The following is a 16,134-nucleotide window of genomic DNA, read 5'->3' as shown; positions in this document are numbered from 1 at the left end:
AATTACTGGCACCTAACATTGTTAATAATTAATCATAACCTGGCTAAAAAGCCCCAATTACTATGAACCTCTGATGCTCAGCCCTTAGTGAGAGAGTTATAACTGTTTTTTTTCAGCTGGTATATTTACGTCCTATTAAGTTCTCACTTCTAATTGGTTTAAATATAATTGTAACTTTTCTAGTGGTGATAAAACATGTATGACAGATACTGAAAACTGATAGATGATGAATAATTTTATCATGCGATGATGGTGTGATGGCAAATAAAGCCTGTAGCTTATGTTCAGTTTTGGATTTCAAGTGTCTTGCACTGTAGGATTTGTTAAAGCAAGTCCATCTGCGTTTATACTTCATCTTTGAAGGTGAAAACTTAATTCATCCCCTCTATCCTGAAAGTATCGTTCTTGGTGAACTACTACTCCTTGAGGACTATGGTATTGTCACGTCTTTGGATTTTTATGTGAGGAAACTATTATTTTGCCCCATTTGCTGAACTGAAACTGAATAGAATTTCCAGTTTTGGCGTTATTTCTTATTCAAATAAGGTATTAGTATTGGACATTATGGGCAAACAGTAGTTGTTTGTGAACTTGCGCAATTATGGAGATGAAAAAATAATAGCTGAGGTATTTTCTGATATCGTTATAGCCAAGTGAAAAAGGTTGATTATGGTAAGTGCAGAATATCCTAACACCTTACATTTAAGACCCACCTTTACTGTGAATTTTAAGGCTGTGCATTGTGTATGCCTTGATACATCATTTAGGCTTCTTTACTTAATTTAATGTGATTGAGTTGTTGAAATGCAGCTCATGGGCAACATATTGTACTTAGTGAGTAAGTTATTTTCGTAATTGCGGTGGACATGAGCCTTTTTGTAGTCTTCAACCAATAAACATCTAAGTAAAAAACATATCAGTATAGAGATTGCTCTATATGCTATTCTGAAATAACACATTTTTCTCATAAATTAAATCGGGGCTTGCCACTTTAGAAAGCGGGAGGTTTTTTTCTGCAGTCATTCCTTCTCCGTTTTGATTGCTCTCTATACATGTTAATATCAAAAGCACTGCAAATTGCTATTTCATGTTGCAGTGCACGATATTATTTAAGTTAAGCAGAATGATTGCCAATAGTTTGCTGTAGATTGCAGTATGTGTTTTGTAGGGCCCCTTGAGGTTTGCCTAAGAGACAGAACATTCTTATTGGTCTTGTTTGAATGGGCTTCTTTCTGTAAATTATTATCTCCTAGTATGCCCACTACTTTGGAATATCTTTAAAAATCACAGGAGTATCCTTCCAGCACATGACTTTGCTGGTCAGAACCTGGTCACCTTCTAGGAAAGGGTTGTAAGCTATCTGGTAAAAGTGACTTGTTGGGGGAAGGGATAACTCTCAAGACTCGTTTAATTAGAGAAATAGATAAAACATATTGTATTGTGGTTCATACTGGCTAAAATGTTGATCAGGAGTAAATGGAAATTGGGCTATGGCCCTATCACCGACTGTGGAAAATACATCTAGTGGAGTGGGCGGTGTTTGAACCTGGACTGGGAGAACTCCATTTGTTTATTGTTGTCCCTCCCCCAGATCATGGTTTGATGCTTTCATCTATTTTCTAATTTAAGAATGTGATCTATGCACAAATCGAAGTCCCATCATGAGACTCCAACCAGTATCACACCTAAATCACTAAACAGACATTGGCTGGTAGAACCTTCTCTGCTCTTCCACTTTTTCAAGAGGACCTTCTGTAACTGTCCTTGGGTGCTAAATCCAAATGCTGCAGTATTGGTCACCTGTAGTGGCATATTTACTGCAGGACTTGAAACTGGGTCAATGCGTGCAAAAAGTAAAAAAGTAAAGTCCACATTTGTAAAGCGCACAATCACCCGTAAGGGTCTCTAGGCGCTGGGGGCCGTCGGGAAGATTAAGCGAGCTATTGCCCAGAGTCACATGGTGCTGGGCTAACCTGCCGCCGGAGCCGGGGATCGAACCGTGGTCCCCAGATTCCAGCGTCAGTCGCCCTGGCCGCGGCGCCGGTGCAGCATCTAGTGTGAGATACAGTGGCAAGAAACAAAACAACAAAATCAAACTAGAGTAGGCGAGGTCGTGGTCTGAGTGCACCAGAGATGGTCGCCAGATATTTAGGCACTTTTGTGCTTTCTGCAGACAGAACATTGTGATGTATTTCAAGTTGAATTATTTGTATTAGTTTCCCCTTATTTTGGGTACAGAAACGGAGGTGCCTGTACTTTGCGCCCTGGGCCTTTGCCTTGACCCCTTGTCAGCAACACTGGAGAAGTACATGATGCAGGGTAGCAAAGGAGGGGTATGGCTATCAGAAGGTAGTTGCCTCGGACTATCCTCCAAAGACAAGTGTTTGTGTGAAGCAGAGACACTTTGCATAATGATTTTCATTAAGCTGCTGTAATGTCAGTGGGGTCGTTTCTTCTCGCAGGATGTTATAACGTTTGATTCTGTTTAAATTCAGAGGCACGGCTCGCTTCCTAAGCTCGTATTTTTGTTCAATATATGTAGTCATTTTTTACACAGTTTGAAGGGTTGCCGTTAACTTTTTTTCGGGCAGTGGGATGTTTTGGTCCTCTTTGCCAGGTCCACAGCATACCATATATTGTAATCTATGTAAGGAGGATTAAGGTGCCCCCACTTGTGGGCGCTCTGAATGTGTCTGTGCGCTCGAGGATTTTTTGGGTAAATTTTAATCTAGGCCATGTACTTCTCGGGAGCGTGTGGTATGTTGTGTTTTCGATTTGCGCAGTTTTTTGACTGAAACTTTTCCCACCGGTGTTTGTAGAACTCCGTGGACGTTGAATGATGAATGACTTTATCACTAATGCCTGTTTACGTGCGGATTTATGAGCTTTTCAAGGTGACTAGCAGTGTTGTGCTAATAATTGGTATGTAATATGCATACTAATGTTTAATGTTTCATTTTAATCTCCCGGGACTATTGTTCGGTACCAGCAGGAGATTTATTAAGCTTGCATTTTGATCACATAAGCCTTTTAGATGGGAAGTAATGCAATGGGAAACCATTCAGGGTTCTTCCTGTAATTGGCACGAACATACTGGCCGTGTTGGAAGACGCACCTTTGTATTGTCTGCTCGTGTACTTATCATACACTCATGTTTTCTTGTCAGTGTGTGATTCATGGCTGTAGCAAAAAAGGGTGAATGCGTTACTTGTGAAGAAGAAGCGTTCTTATCTCTGTCGGCAGAAACACATTTTATTTTCTGTTATCTGTAAGAAGGAATTTACATTTTAATAATTTAAGTCGGGGTAATCCACTCGAATTCCTGCATGACACACAGATCATTACCACTATCATGTAGCATAATTGGGCGACTCAACAGCGGTGATTCCAGTATCCCTTCTCGTTCGCCTGTACGTTTCGTTAATTTTAGTTGTGTGTGTTGTACTGTACTGTGGCAGTGTGGTGATGTGGGAATGGCAGTTACTTCTTAACGCTTTAGAATTCATATTTATTTGTGGCACTGTCAAGTGGGTTGGTAGGATGATTTTATAAAAATGGATGCTATGGGTTTTACTTCTCCTTCTCTCAGCCTGACCTAAATGTCTGCCCCAGTGTTCGACTGGAGGTTACCTACTGGTTCTTGCGTTGGCAGCTGCCTGAACTACATGCGGGTTTGATGTTCACTGGAGGATGAAAAGAGGGTGTCCCAAAGTGTAAACCAATACCAAGAAAAGTCTTGCCTCCTGTAGAGAAAAACAAGTGCTACTACTTACTATGGCATCAAGTTTTAACATGCGGCTAGTACTTGACTGAACATGATTGGCTGCCAATTTTCCTTTTTTTGTTCATACACAGGGCTGTAACTCTACTGTTTTTTTCAGTACAGTTTGTATTCTTTCAATCACAAACTAATCATCCCTAAGGGTCTCAAGGCGCTGGGGGCCTTTGGTGAGATTCTGAGAGCTATTACCCAGAGTCACATGATGCTTAGCTGAGCTGCCGCCGGCACCGGGGATCATGCCCCATGCTCCGGGGGTCAGCCGCTCTGGCCGCTGCGCCACTTTGAAATATCTGACAGATACAAATGTATGATGATAGTCATTGTTTTTCTAATTTGACTTGTACATTTGTTACTGTTCAAACCCTCATCAAACCTTTGCCATAGTTGGCATCCTTTCGTAGCACATGTGACCCAAGACAATTTGAGAGTCACTGTGCACCCTTTTTTTTTTAGGTCTCGCGCCTAGCGTTGCACTGCGCAGTGTGAGACATTTAGTGAGTGAAAATCAGGGATGTGAGGATGTCCTAGGAATGGCACACGCACAAGCGTGTGCCTTTCCTTCTGTGGCACGTTATTGGCCTTTGCTTGCATGTTTTTTTTTTAAGCCAGCACGCAATAGGCCAAAGGCGGGCGCGTTGCTCTGCCCACGGCCTATTGGTGTCTATTACGTGCTTGGTGCGCGTGATAGACACCAATAGGCCATGTATATCTCAATTATCGTGCCCAGACATGGGCACGATAATTAAACCGAAACCACGGCTCGCTCATCGAGGTGCATGGTTCATGGTGCAAATATTATCCGTGGAGGTTTAATAATGGGCGCTGGCTATGACTCACTTTTATATTAGGTGCGTTCAGCTCTGCTTACGGAAGACTGTGATGTCATTATTTGAACACGGCGTGGGAAGTTTTACAGAGTAGATATGGAGCCATTCACCAGGTTTTAGAGCCACCTGTGGACATGCCCAGGTCCATGTTGTCAGAGTAATTGTTGCCTGATATTCCCTCTTCCTGGGCCTTCCCTTGCTGAGGTGGTCTGGCAAGCATTAATCAGAGCAGTGTCCTTGGCTGTGGTAGCAGAGGGTGGTGTAGTCTTGACATTTCTGTAGTGCACGACTCCCTGGCATGTCTGTGCTTGACGGCAGTTGTCAGAGTGCTAGTGATTTTGGTGCTAGTTACTTACCCTCTTGGATTCGGAAAGTAGTGCTAATGTAGTGGAAACGTATGAACACGTCTGATCGGATAACTGCTATTCTCACACCAATGCATCTGTTACTGCAAGCAAATTGTCGTATTCAGTCATAGGATTGTGCTTCATTATTGAAGCAGATAAACTGTAACTCTGTATGACTTGCGTAATGTCGCCCCAGTCACTCCGGCACGTTTTCTCCCTGTTCCTGGAATGTTGAAGCGCTCCATGTAGTCCGTCATCTAATTGCACATTGTGTTGCTCCTCCAGTGTATGAATGAGTCAGGCGCGCACTCCTCAGCCACTGAGATGTGCTGTGTGAACCTTCCATCCTCTCTTAATGTGATCAGACTGGCGAGGTAGTGATGTCAAGAGGTGAGTGCGCTGATGCACTGTGGGTGGTCTGTAGTGTTGATGTGGCTGGAAGAGTATACTCACCTCTGCTAATTTATACCCTTCCCAGTGCTATAGAATTAGAGGAAGGGACATGGTTTGTAGATGTTAGAATGACGAGACGTTTCAGGTAGAACTCGTTGCTCAGTGCAGTTCCTTCCTTGCCCTTTCTTCACTCTTGATGTCCCCGATGTGCTTTGAGCTCCACTTGTGTGTAATCTAATTGATCTGCTCAATTCGGTGGTAAATGCTGCCCAGTACGAGTGTCACATCGTCTCTATACCTTTGCAGAACGAACGCAGAACTGTCATGAGCAAATGTACTGCGTTTTTCTATTGTAATGTGGGCTGACGTGAGTGCCAGAACTAAGCAGCTCTCTTCAGTGCAATGAAAAAACTGGGGGTCTCGCAAAGGGGCATGACCGATGTAATTCAGGGCGGGGCTTAAAACAAGTCAACTAAAAATCTGTGCTTAGCATAGTGTCCCCTCTGCGATATTTTGCTGTTTAGGTCGTTGCGTCCAGATGTATAATACAAAAAGTAACATTACCCCCACAATAAGCCCAGGACTATTGGCTTTGTCAATGGTTGTCAGGTGCATCAGATAAATAAGCAGCAACTATGGCTTTGTATAGAATACTGAAAATACTTCAGTTCTGAAATGAGACTGTGAAAGAACTAAGACGAGCCTCTGTGAAGTTACATCAAAGGCTTTGAGACGTGGCAATGCTGCAGAGTTGAGGTTTTTTTTCTCAGCCTGATAGTGAGGGCAAAAATGGAGAGCCAGATAGGGACCCGTTTGAGCACCTGCTTTTTAGGAACTGCTGACGCAGAGCACCGGCAAGACTCAGCCCACTTAAAGCCCTACCTATAATGGAAACAGCTTTGAATTCCTGATCCGATTCCAGCTCTCCAATGCCCTCGTTGGTTGGGTCACTGTCAATGCACGTATCTGTTCAACACAAGTACAACCCAATATGCCCATACAAAACCTCAGTAACTTTTTATCGAATAATATCACGTGAGACTCACATGAGGTAAGAAACCTTATGTGAGTTAGAGGGTCTACACATTAACACATTTTAGGGGAATGTCTAGAAAAACAGAAGCACGTGATGTAGAAAATGCAAACACTCTTACGGAATTTGTACGACCTTCTTTTGTATACCAATAAAAATTTCTAATAATAAAAAAATAAAAATAAAAAAAAAAAATGCGTAAAATGCAATCCGGGGCAGTATAGTCACATGAGGCATCTTCTTACGGTCATTGTTAGGAATTTACTAATTTGGCCTTTAAAGTTGAGGAACTGAAAATAGAGCCATAATGGAGCTGTTTAAAAATCTATTTTTAATTCCTGCCGAGTCTAAAGACTTGTTTCTTTTTGTACATTTTATTCTTTTAATTTTAGTTGCATTTGCTTTTTGAATACATGCCTTCTTTTTTTTTTTTTGTTCCCGTAGATTGTTGTGTGGGTGCATGCAAAAATGAGTTAGTGGGTGGATGAATCGATACATGTGTGCAAGAATAAGTTGCATGTATGACAATGTTATTAAATGTTGCTCTGGCATCTACATGTCATCGTGTGTGTGTGTATTTGACTGCATATGGCCGGCTTCTAAGTTTAATTTTTTGAACGTATTTTTTAATGCAAGCATATGCCTCTAAAGCAGCAGTATTTTTTTCTTTTTTGTACTTATTTTAATTTAGTTTGCATTTGCTTGTTATGGAAGGGGATGTCCTGGTCCCCCGCTCACAGCTCTTACTTCGGACCTTACCCCCTGGCACTTGTGTAAACAATGCAAGTGATGTCACAGGGACATTTTAAGCTAGAGTAATATTGTGTAAATTGGAATTATTTGGCTGTATTACAGGTTATATTTTTTTTCTGATTTTCGTGTAACATTGGCAAGCAGCACACACACGCAAGGACACAATTTCATGCATAAATGATATCCTCAATGTGTGCCACAGCCTTTATTGGAAATACATTAACCAGGCCGTGACATTTGTAAATGAGGGAACAACCCTCGGCAGGTCAGCAGAGCTAAACAAGCATTTGCAATGCAATAAGTGTCACATTACTAAAAGTTTGAGCGATTTACGTTCCAATTAATGCAACGTAATTAGCTCAAACTTTAAGTAATGCGAGACCTATTGCATTGCAAATGCTTGTTTAAGCAAGTTTTCATGTAACTGCAATGAGTATCTTAAAACTTCTTGCACCTGAAAGGCATAATTTATCTGCCGTCCTTAAGTTTCTGCATGTTAAAACATTGACGTGTTGGAGTTATGTGGGTCTTATAAAATGTTTACATTTGTGTGTAGTTTAACTATATGCGAGCTTTACCTCGCATCCTGAACCTTGATCCAGTCAAATAGATAATATCCTCTATATTCTGTAGATTTGTATGATACTTAGGTTGCAAGTGGGTTTACTATCGGGAGGAACAGAAAATAATGTTTTACACTCACATGTTGGTCCCTCTTAATTAGGTCTCCCCTACAAACCGCTTTAGGTTTCTGCAGAAAGACCTGTTGGGGGCAGTACCAATATTTACAGTGTGTTCTGGGTCAAGCTATTATTATCATTGATTGGCTTTCATGTCAATCTCGTTTAGTTTCTTGTATTCAATGATTTTCCTTCCTCTTCTTGTGTTTGCTCCCTTGCTTGGAACATAGCTTCTTCGCCACCATTTTGTTTGGATGTCTTCACTAGGCTTATTCGGAGAACTACTTTTTTTTAGGTCTCCACCCAACTAGACATTGTATGCACGGTCTGTTGTCAGACATTTTCGTTTACAGTGTGTAGCTAATGTTGGCTTCATTGTCACTCGTTTGCTTTCTTATTATTCGTAAGATTGTGTATGCTTGCCTTCCTTTTCTTGTTTGTCCCTCCACTGGAACATGGACGCATTACTTGTTTTCCACTGCTCACTATTTACTGCTATTTTTTTTCTTTTTTAATTTAAGCAATCCACACGAGTGCGTGCATGTATTTATCAAGTGACTTACTTGTGTACTTATCTTCCTTTCGCCACGCTCCAGCTAATCCATGTGCTTCTTCCCCATTACTCCCTGTGTTGCTTTCTTGTCCATGTGCTTCTCCCCTACAGCTCCTTATTGCTCTTTTGCCTGTTTAATCCCTCCAGTGCTTCATTTTGTGCCTTCTGTCCTTTCTTCCCCACCTTCTCTCTACGTGCCTGTGTTGCTTTCAGATTTCACCACTATGCTGCTTCCAGCAACTGCTTTGAAAAATAAAATGCTTTCACATTTTCTTTTTCATTGCCGATCCATCTCAGTTTAGTAACCTAAAAATAAAGTGACCTCCGCATTCCTAATGCCTCCGATCCATGTCAGAACATTTTATTTGTTGGCCATGCTGCATAGTATCGGGGATGCTGTTGCAGCATGGCTAAATAACATTGGTTAAACCAATAGGACCCAAAGATGAGACTTCTTGGCTTTACCAATGTTTATCTTCTCCTTCTAGCACTCCATAGTGGTGCGGGTGTTCCTGCTGTCTCCTTTGTTTGACGATTACACCCCCATATAACACACATCAGCACTGTTGCCCCTTCTAAGCTTTTCCCTGGCCCCCATTCAGGTCCTTTTTTTTCCTTTTTCTTTTTAGTTAAAACTCCCACTTCTGTTATTGCCCCCTCCTGATTTAATCAGTCCTTTAGTGCTTACTTCCCTTACCCCGCATCACCCCCCCCCACTCCGCTGTTGCTCCTATGCCCTCCTATTTTATGTATATGTATGTATGTATGTATGTATGTGTGTGTATATATAATATTTTATTTTGTTGGCATGTCCTGGCAGTTACAATTTAATGCCGGACCACTCCTTTATGAAAACAAGATATAATGCACATTTTATTAATTTTAAATGTACCACTCCAAAATGGGGATCCACCATCTTGGAACAGTAAATTAAAAAAAAGACAAAATGGCAGTTGCATCAAGACTCAGTAATGCATATACCTAGTCACTCTTAGCCACAGTAACGCCCGAAATCATTCATGCGTGTGGGGGTGCATGTGCACATTGTTGTGCGCTTTTCAACGTTTGATGCCATTAAGTTCTGTGTTGGGAAAGCCGAACGTTGGCAAGAAATTTTAGCTTTGCCCATGCTAGTTTACTTGAGTGAAGAAAAACACACAAGACTATAATGGTATAATGGGGCTGTCCCACAGTTGGCAGGCTCCGTCCAGGCTTTAATTTGTCATTTATTTTAAACAGTTCAGCACTATAATGGAAGCTATTGTGCTAAAGTAATTCAGATGTGATCAATAAATGTCGTGATATAGCTATTTTAAATGTTATCATAATGAAACGTTTCCTTTCGTATTGTTCTGTGAAACTTTATCAAATGAGAAATAAAATGAGAAGGATCTCCAGATCCTCTTCTTTACGTTAATATGTTTCACTCTTTGAACTGTTTTTACACATTTGTACCCACCTGCTGGGGAAGCTGTTTGCTGGAAACCTTAGTTTATAATGTTATGACAGTCTCTAGTTTAGTAGGTATCTAAAATGAAAAAAAGCCTTCTCTATAGTACGCTTCCTTTTAATTGGCGCAGCATACATTATGTAGGGGGTCGGGGTTCTAATCTTTCCCTGTAAAGTTTACAGTGGGATATTTGTATCATATCCATGGCTTTATCGTTTTTGAGATGGACAGCACACCCTGGGTGTTGATTCTGTTGCAGTGTGCGCAGTTATACATAACCACTTTCCTTCTGCTGTGCTTTTATTGTTTGTCTCCCATGGCCTAGCGCATTTACGAACTTCAGTCATCTGATGTGGTAGTCCCAGATCCGTTTCTTTTCCGCTAATGGTGCAATCCACGCCTTCATTTTTCCACTATACTCAAAAATGTCTGTGCCGTGAATCTATGCCTGTGCATATATCTCCATCTAATCTTACTCTGTTACATCTGTAGAAATGGCAGTTTTGATTCAGCTGTCGATGGTTAGTACTGAAACATTTGAAGGAAGAATTCGCTAAATCACTTCTATTGAAGAATCTCAAAACAGAACTCTGCTGTGAAGTGTGGCACAAAGCTTATTAGTACATTTTCTGGTATTGATTTTAAGCAAATTGTTTTCTCACCATAGTTATTGTCCATTAATCACAATAGAGAAATTAGATATTCGTTTTGACAACATATTTGATAAATTATGCACCAAAAACCTCTTGTGCACGCCACAGTGGGGATACAGAAACTGTTGGCACGGAGACTGGAAGGGAATGGTTGGAGTTTCATGACTTGCCTAGAGGTCAACATTATCTAGGATCGAGACCAGTATTTTGGGATGGTTGCTAGTTTTTTTGCTCTCACTCTGTTCATACTATTGATGTCCAGTGCATGCTAGTTATGTTTGCCTTCAATTTTTTTTTTATAGCACTTAAGATCAAAATGATTTTGTTTTGCGCTCATTTCTAACGTATAAATGCCGTGGGCGCCTTCTCCTAACATCAACCATCTGCCTTTATTTTACGTTTATATTGGAAATTAATGATGGATCAGTTTTCCAGTTTCATGCAGTTCAATTCTTCTCTGGCTATAATGACCTTGTATGTGACAGAACTAGGGTCAAGATTCCCTTTTAGTGGTGGTGCATATAGAACAAAAGAATCTCAATATTGATCCAGTGAATGGCCAGTGCCCATTGATTTATGAGTTAGGGATTCAGTGTGCTGAGTCAAACACAGCCAAGATTACATCTTTTGCTGCTATTGATTTTGCTTCATATTTCTCTACATATGAATTGGACTGTGATCTTACATATGTTAATCTTCACTCCACTCCTTCCACAACCATCCAGGGAAACACTTTATTTTTCTGAATTCTTTTAGTTGCAGAATTTTTAAATCTGCACGTTGTACGTTAAAATATTCAATCAGAGAAATGTAAGTGACAAACTTGTCCTTACTGCACATATATCCGCAACAGCCATTGCAGCATTAATTAATCTTATCTTGCTCTATATTTAGTTACTTCAGTTTAGTTTTAAAAGTATTTTGCGAGCAATTTTCTTGCAACATCGTTGTTACCTAGTCAAGGTTTTTTAAGGTTGCCTGAACATCCCTGTCAGCTGTAAGTGACAAGCCTGAGCCATGTCTGGGCTCTGTTGGTAAGGAAGGCGGAGAGAGGAGACCGGTCTAAATTGAGAACAGCGTGCTGCGAAATGTTGTTACTCCGGACCTTTGCTGGCAGTGAATATTCCCAGAGCTATGTCTGTTGAATCTATTTTTTTTCTTCCTACCCTTTTTTTGTTATTTTTTTACTGTCTACCTCAAAACTATGGCACTATAATTTTGACTCTTCCTGTAAAAATCTTGTTCGTTGCAGGTTGTTCGACCTGTATATTGTAAAACAGCTTTCCATCGAGGAGTGTACCTGTACTTCCTTTGAACAAGGAACTATCCCACATGGGATAGATTTTTTTTTTTTTTTTTTTTTTTTTTTGAATGGGCGCCTCTCCAGATGCCATGTTTCCTCAGTTTAAGAGATTATTTGCATTTCTTTTTTTCACTTTTTGATTCGAAAATCTAACCTTTGTAGCTTTAAAAAATGAATGCCTAGTTTTGCCATTTCAGCAGTCTGCGACTGTTTAATGAAGACCATGGTAAACAGCCGCAGACGCTGCCTCTGGTGGCCAAAGCGATCAGCATATTTAAGGTGCTGCTCGACATGACACTAAGATATTACAGCCTATCAAAGGTGTAATTTACTCGCATAATTCCTCTTCCTCCCCCCACCTTCACTTTCTGCCTTGCTATGACTATATTGTATGACTATATTGTACAGTTTCTGAGAAGAATTTGTGGACATTAAACCCAGCACGGAAACAAGTATTACTATTTAATCATAATATTGTCATTTGGAAATATTCCTTATTTTCTTATAATTATATATTTTAATGGAAGGTGAAGTCATGTTGTATCACAGATCTGATATTGTTTTGCCGCATTGCACACCCTGTTTCTTGTGGCTGTCTTCTTTTCAATTTGGCCTCGGGTTGCTAACCCAGGGACGTTTTCTGATCAGTTAATACTTCCCTTCTTTGGGCCTAAAAATCTTAACTTATTTAATGATTTACTTTTATTTACTGCAGCTCTTAACGGAACTGGATGTGGGTACAGTTTATACAGAACAGACAAGCCTACGGCACTCCTAGAAAGTCCTCCATAGCACAGTTATGAGTGTCTAATAATTTCATTAAAAAAAATCTGCATGTTGGTAAGGGCCAGCTCTGCCCTTTTCCCAGGGACTTACGTATAGATGGAGGCAACTAGGAAGGACCTGTTCCAAGAGCATTTTCAAGTCCTCAAGTGATGTGATCCCTTCACGAAGTGAATGATCTCAGTCAAGTACACCAGTGGGACCCGTACAGAAACGTCCATATAACAATGAGGCTGGGTAATGGCTTTGCATTTAAAAAAAAATGTTTTTTTTCCTTTTTATCTTATTTCTGTTCCCGGTGTTGCAAATAATGGTGCCTCGCGAGATGCCCCCACAGTTGCCCGCTGATAAGGCGTTCCCTTCTCATATATTGTTAAAAGCCAGGACCTCCCATAACAAGCAAGTAGTGTTGGCTACTTTCAGAAGCCCTTGGGATCCCCTCTACATTCTGTTTGCCGGAAGTGTCGGGCTTATAAATGAACATACTGCAGTGAAGGGGTTAAATGATTTAACTTCACTACGGCAGAGTAACCAGAGATGCAAAGCATATTTTCTCTGACCCAGTCTCCGATTTACTTATTATTCATCTGTAGTCCGTACTTATTTGGCTACTTTTGTGCTTGAGGGAAGAAGGGAGCTGCATTAGGGAGGTCCAGGTATACTTTAGTTCAAAGTTTCATATAAGATGAAAAAAGTTTGTGGTGCTGTTTTGCGACCTGAGTAGCGTGGATGTGAGTTCATGATTCATTTTCGTCCAGTTGTGATCCTATACTAGGACTTGAATGCCATCTCAATTTGGCGTTTCACTCTAAAAATGTTCCGATCAACTTTAACAGCCATCTCACAATCTTCCACGCCCCTGGATCCTAATTGAAAATAATGTACTTAATCTGTGAAAGGCAGATTATGGCCACACTAGTCTCCTTTTTGCCCTGCTTGTGTGCAGTGTTTGTGCATCGATCATCCACATAAAGAAGCAGAAGGTCTGTGTGCATGCACGAGGCCGTGTTTGCCATAAATGAGGGATTCTTGTTGGTATTTGACCTTTCCTGATGTTGGTTAGACTGGTGGTGGTAACGTGGATATCTGCATGCACTGTTTTGTTGGAGCTCTATCTAACTGTACATTTCACTAAACCTACAAGCTCCAGTTTGCAACAAATTTGGGTTTGGTCTCAATGTGCTTTGGAGCCATGTCTGAGACAGCTACTCGCAATGTAATTGACCATACCAAATTTAGGATTGGATGACAAGGCCATAAGTAGGCTGTAGAGAATGGCCATTTTTGGACGGGTGGTTCCAAAAACGCTTTCTGGTTTCCTACAGCCTGGGCCTGTTCAGGTATTTTACGCTTATTCTATAAGCCACCTGGCACGATGACCGCACCCCACATTGTTTTGTGACCTTAGTGTAGATTTATGTGGTGAATGGAATATTTCATTACACTGACCCTTGGCATATTTGTTTGATACGTCAGTTCTTATATTTTTAAGATAATACTTTTGCCAGTATCGATAAAACATCTTTTACTACAAAATGTAATTAATGAATATATTGGAACCCCTTACCTGGTATATATTCAGCACAGTTAAAAATGTGCCTACTGTTCATGAAGCGAGTTGCCCTTGCATCATGCAGATTACCTTGTAAAATAAATAAACATTCAAAGCATGTTTGTAATATTCAGCGCTCACAAGAAAATTAAGGTAAAGGGGTTATTTGCTGGAAGTCTGATGTTGGAAGCCATCTATTAACGAGAGGGGCTGTCAGTTCCCGAGCAGTGCAGAGATGTATTCCAGTAATTCATCCCTTGACTTGAGTGGGTTTTAGAGGCAGTGATGCATTAACAGGCTTTCTACATGTCAGCATTCTAGGATGTCTCGAATTTTTTTCTCTCCAAAACTGGGAAATCTCATGACCACAGGCAGATGCTCCTTCCCGCCTGTTACCATCAGTAGCCGACCTGGACAGGCAAATCATTGCATGGTCGCTGAGCAGTGAATATGGCGAGGTGTAAGATTTATATAATCACATATGACTTGCAGGAGAGGTGTGCATTACAAGCATTTGCGCCTAGTGTAGCTTCCAAGATCATCTTCTGCTATTCTTTAAAGCCCTCTTTGGTCTTCCTGGTCCAGTTAAAAAAAAACAACCCGTTTTTAATACCAACTGACTTGGGTGACTTCTGAAAAAGAAATATTTCCTGTTACTTACTAGTGTTCGCCCCTGTTCTGCGCTCTCTCTCTCTCTTTCTCTCTTTCTCTCTTTCTCTCTTTCTCTCTTTCTCGCTCTCTCCTCTCTCGCTCTCTCTCTCTCTCTCTCTCTCTCTCTCTCTCTCTCTCTCTCTCTCTCTCTCTCTCTCTCTCTCTCTCGCTTGGTTTTTCTTGAACATGTGAGTGGTTGATTTTTTTCTTCATTCACAAAAAAATAAATTGACATGCAGCTCTCGATTGCTGGAGCACTTCTCGCACCATATGCAAGTTCTGTTAGTGAAAATGGATGCCATTTTGCTTAAAGGACTGCGCACTGTCTCGTAGGAGCCAGCTAAAAGGTTAATATGTGTGTTAACTAATGGCATGTAAAATAGGCACTTAAAAAAAGGATCATGTTTCTGCTGAATGTCTCCACATTCTCCTGTAAGTTTGGCCCTAAATTCCTCGTGTGAGGTGAAATGTGCCGCTTGTTGTTGCCTGCGCTGTTCAGTCGCCTGTCGCTGAGATATGTGCCTCTTTCTTCCAGGAATGACGCTCCGTGATGCGGGCCGCTGGTGTCGATGAACTGGGGGATGTGTGACCGGGCTCATTAAGGAATACAACAGCAACACCCAGCGAGGGATCAATGATGGTGTTGTCTGGATCCAGAATGAGAAGTCGCTGGCTGTTTCTTGCAGTCTGCTTCATACAGTGCACTGAAGGTAAAACTGCGTTCACGCTTTACACTTGATTAGCTGATGTAGGCGTCTGGCTCCTGAATGGTGCTTCACAAAGCTAGGGTGGGACCGCAAACTCTGTATACAGACTTTACGGCCTCGGTACCTAAAAATTAAAACCGTTTATTTTTATTTTTTATGTATGGCCTGTAGACCTCTTTACTTTTTTGGGGCCGCCTCATGTTGTCCACAAAATCTTACTACAATTGCATACATGTACATATACAGAGGCTTTCCTTTAGACTTCTTCCTCCATTCAGATGCACGTTTTACGTTCACCATAGCACACAGCATTGGGGCCATGGGTCAGCCCACTTCATCCATTGGCTCTCCTGCACTGCAGTGATAGCAATATGCCTGATCAAATGTGCACAGCTACCTGAAAATGAGTGCACTGCAGTGCCACGTCTGGTTTCTCTGTGCTGACAGACCACTCCTTTATTTTTTACATGTTTCATGTTTGCCCAGTTTTTGTGTGTGCATGTTTTAGTTAAAAAAATGCATACTTGCCAAGGCCATAACTTATGGATTTGCCAATGCTTTTTAATGACTGTCTTTGTAAACTGTTGTACAAATTCTTCTTTGTGAGCAATGCTTTTACTGATTCGAATGTTTTTTTTTCCTAGCACTGATTTTTTGTGTTGAATGCT

At 41.0% G+C, this 16,134-nt stretch overlaps 1 protein-coding gene across 12 annotated transcripts in view; it reads left to right on the top strand.

Annotated features, from left to right (window-relative positions):
• LOC144755651 (adhesion G protein-coupled receptor L2) overlaps positions 1–16,134 on the top strand; it is a 250,472-nt gene that overhangs the window by 27,592 nt on the left and 206,746 nt on the right. For all 12 annotated transcript variants that reach the window (XM_078644852.1, XM_078644875.1, XM_078644831.1 and 9 more), the window contains exon 2: positions 15,295–15,469. In XM_078644852.1, the coding sequence (XP_078500978.1) occupies positions 15,394–15,469 (76 nt within the window). In that variant the 5' untranslated portion in view covers positions 15,295–15,393. The remainder of the gene's footprint in view (positions 1–15,294; positions 15,470–16,134) is intronic.

The sequence above is a fragment of the Lissotriton helveticus genome, chromosome 1_1, assembly GCF_964261635.1.
Source record: "Lissotriton helveticus chromosome 1_1, aLisHel1.1, whole genome shotgun sequence".
Lineage (NCBI taxonomy): Eukaryota > Metazoa > Chordata > Amphibia > Caudata > Salamandridae > Lissotriton > Lissotriton helveticus.
This window is presented reverse-complemented; position numbering and strand designations above follow the sequence as displayed.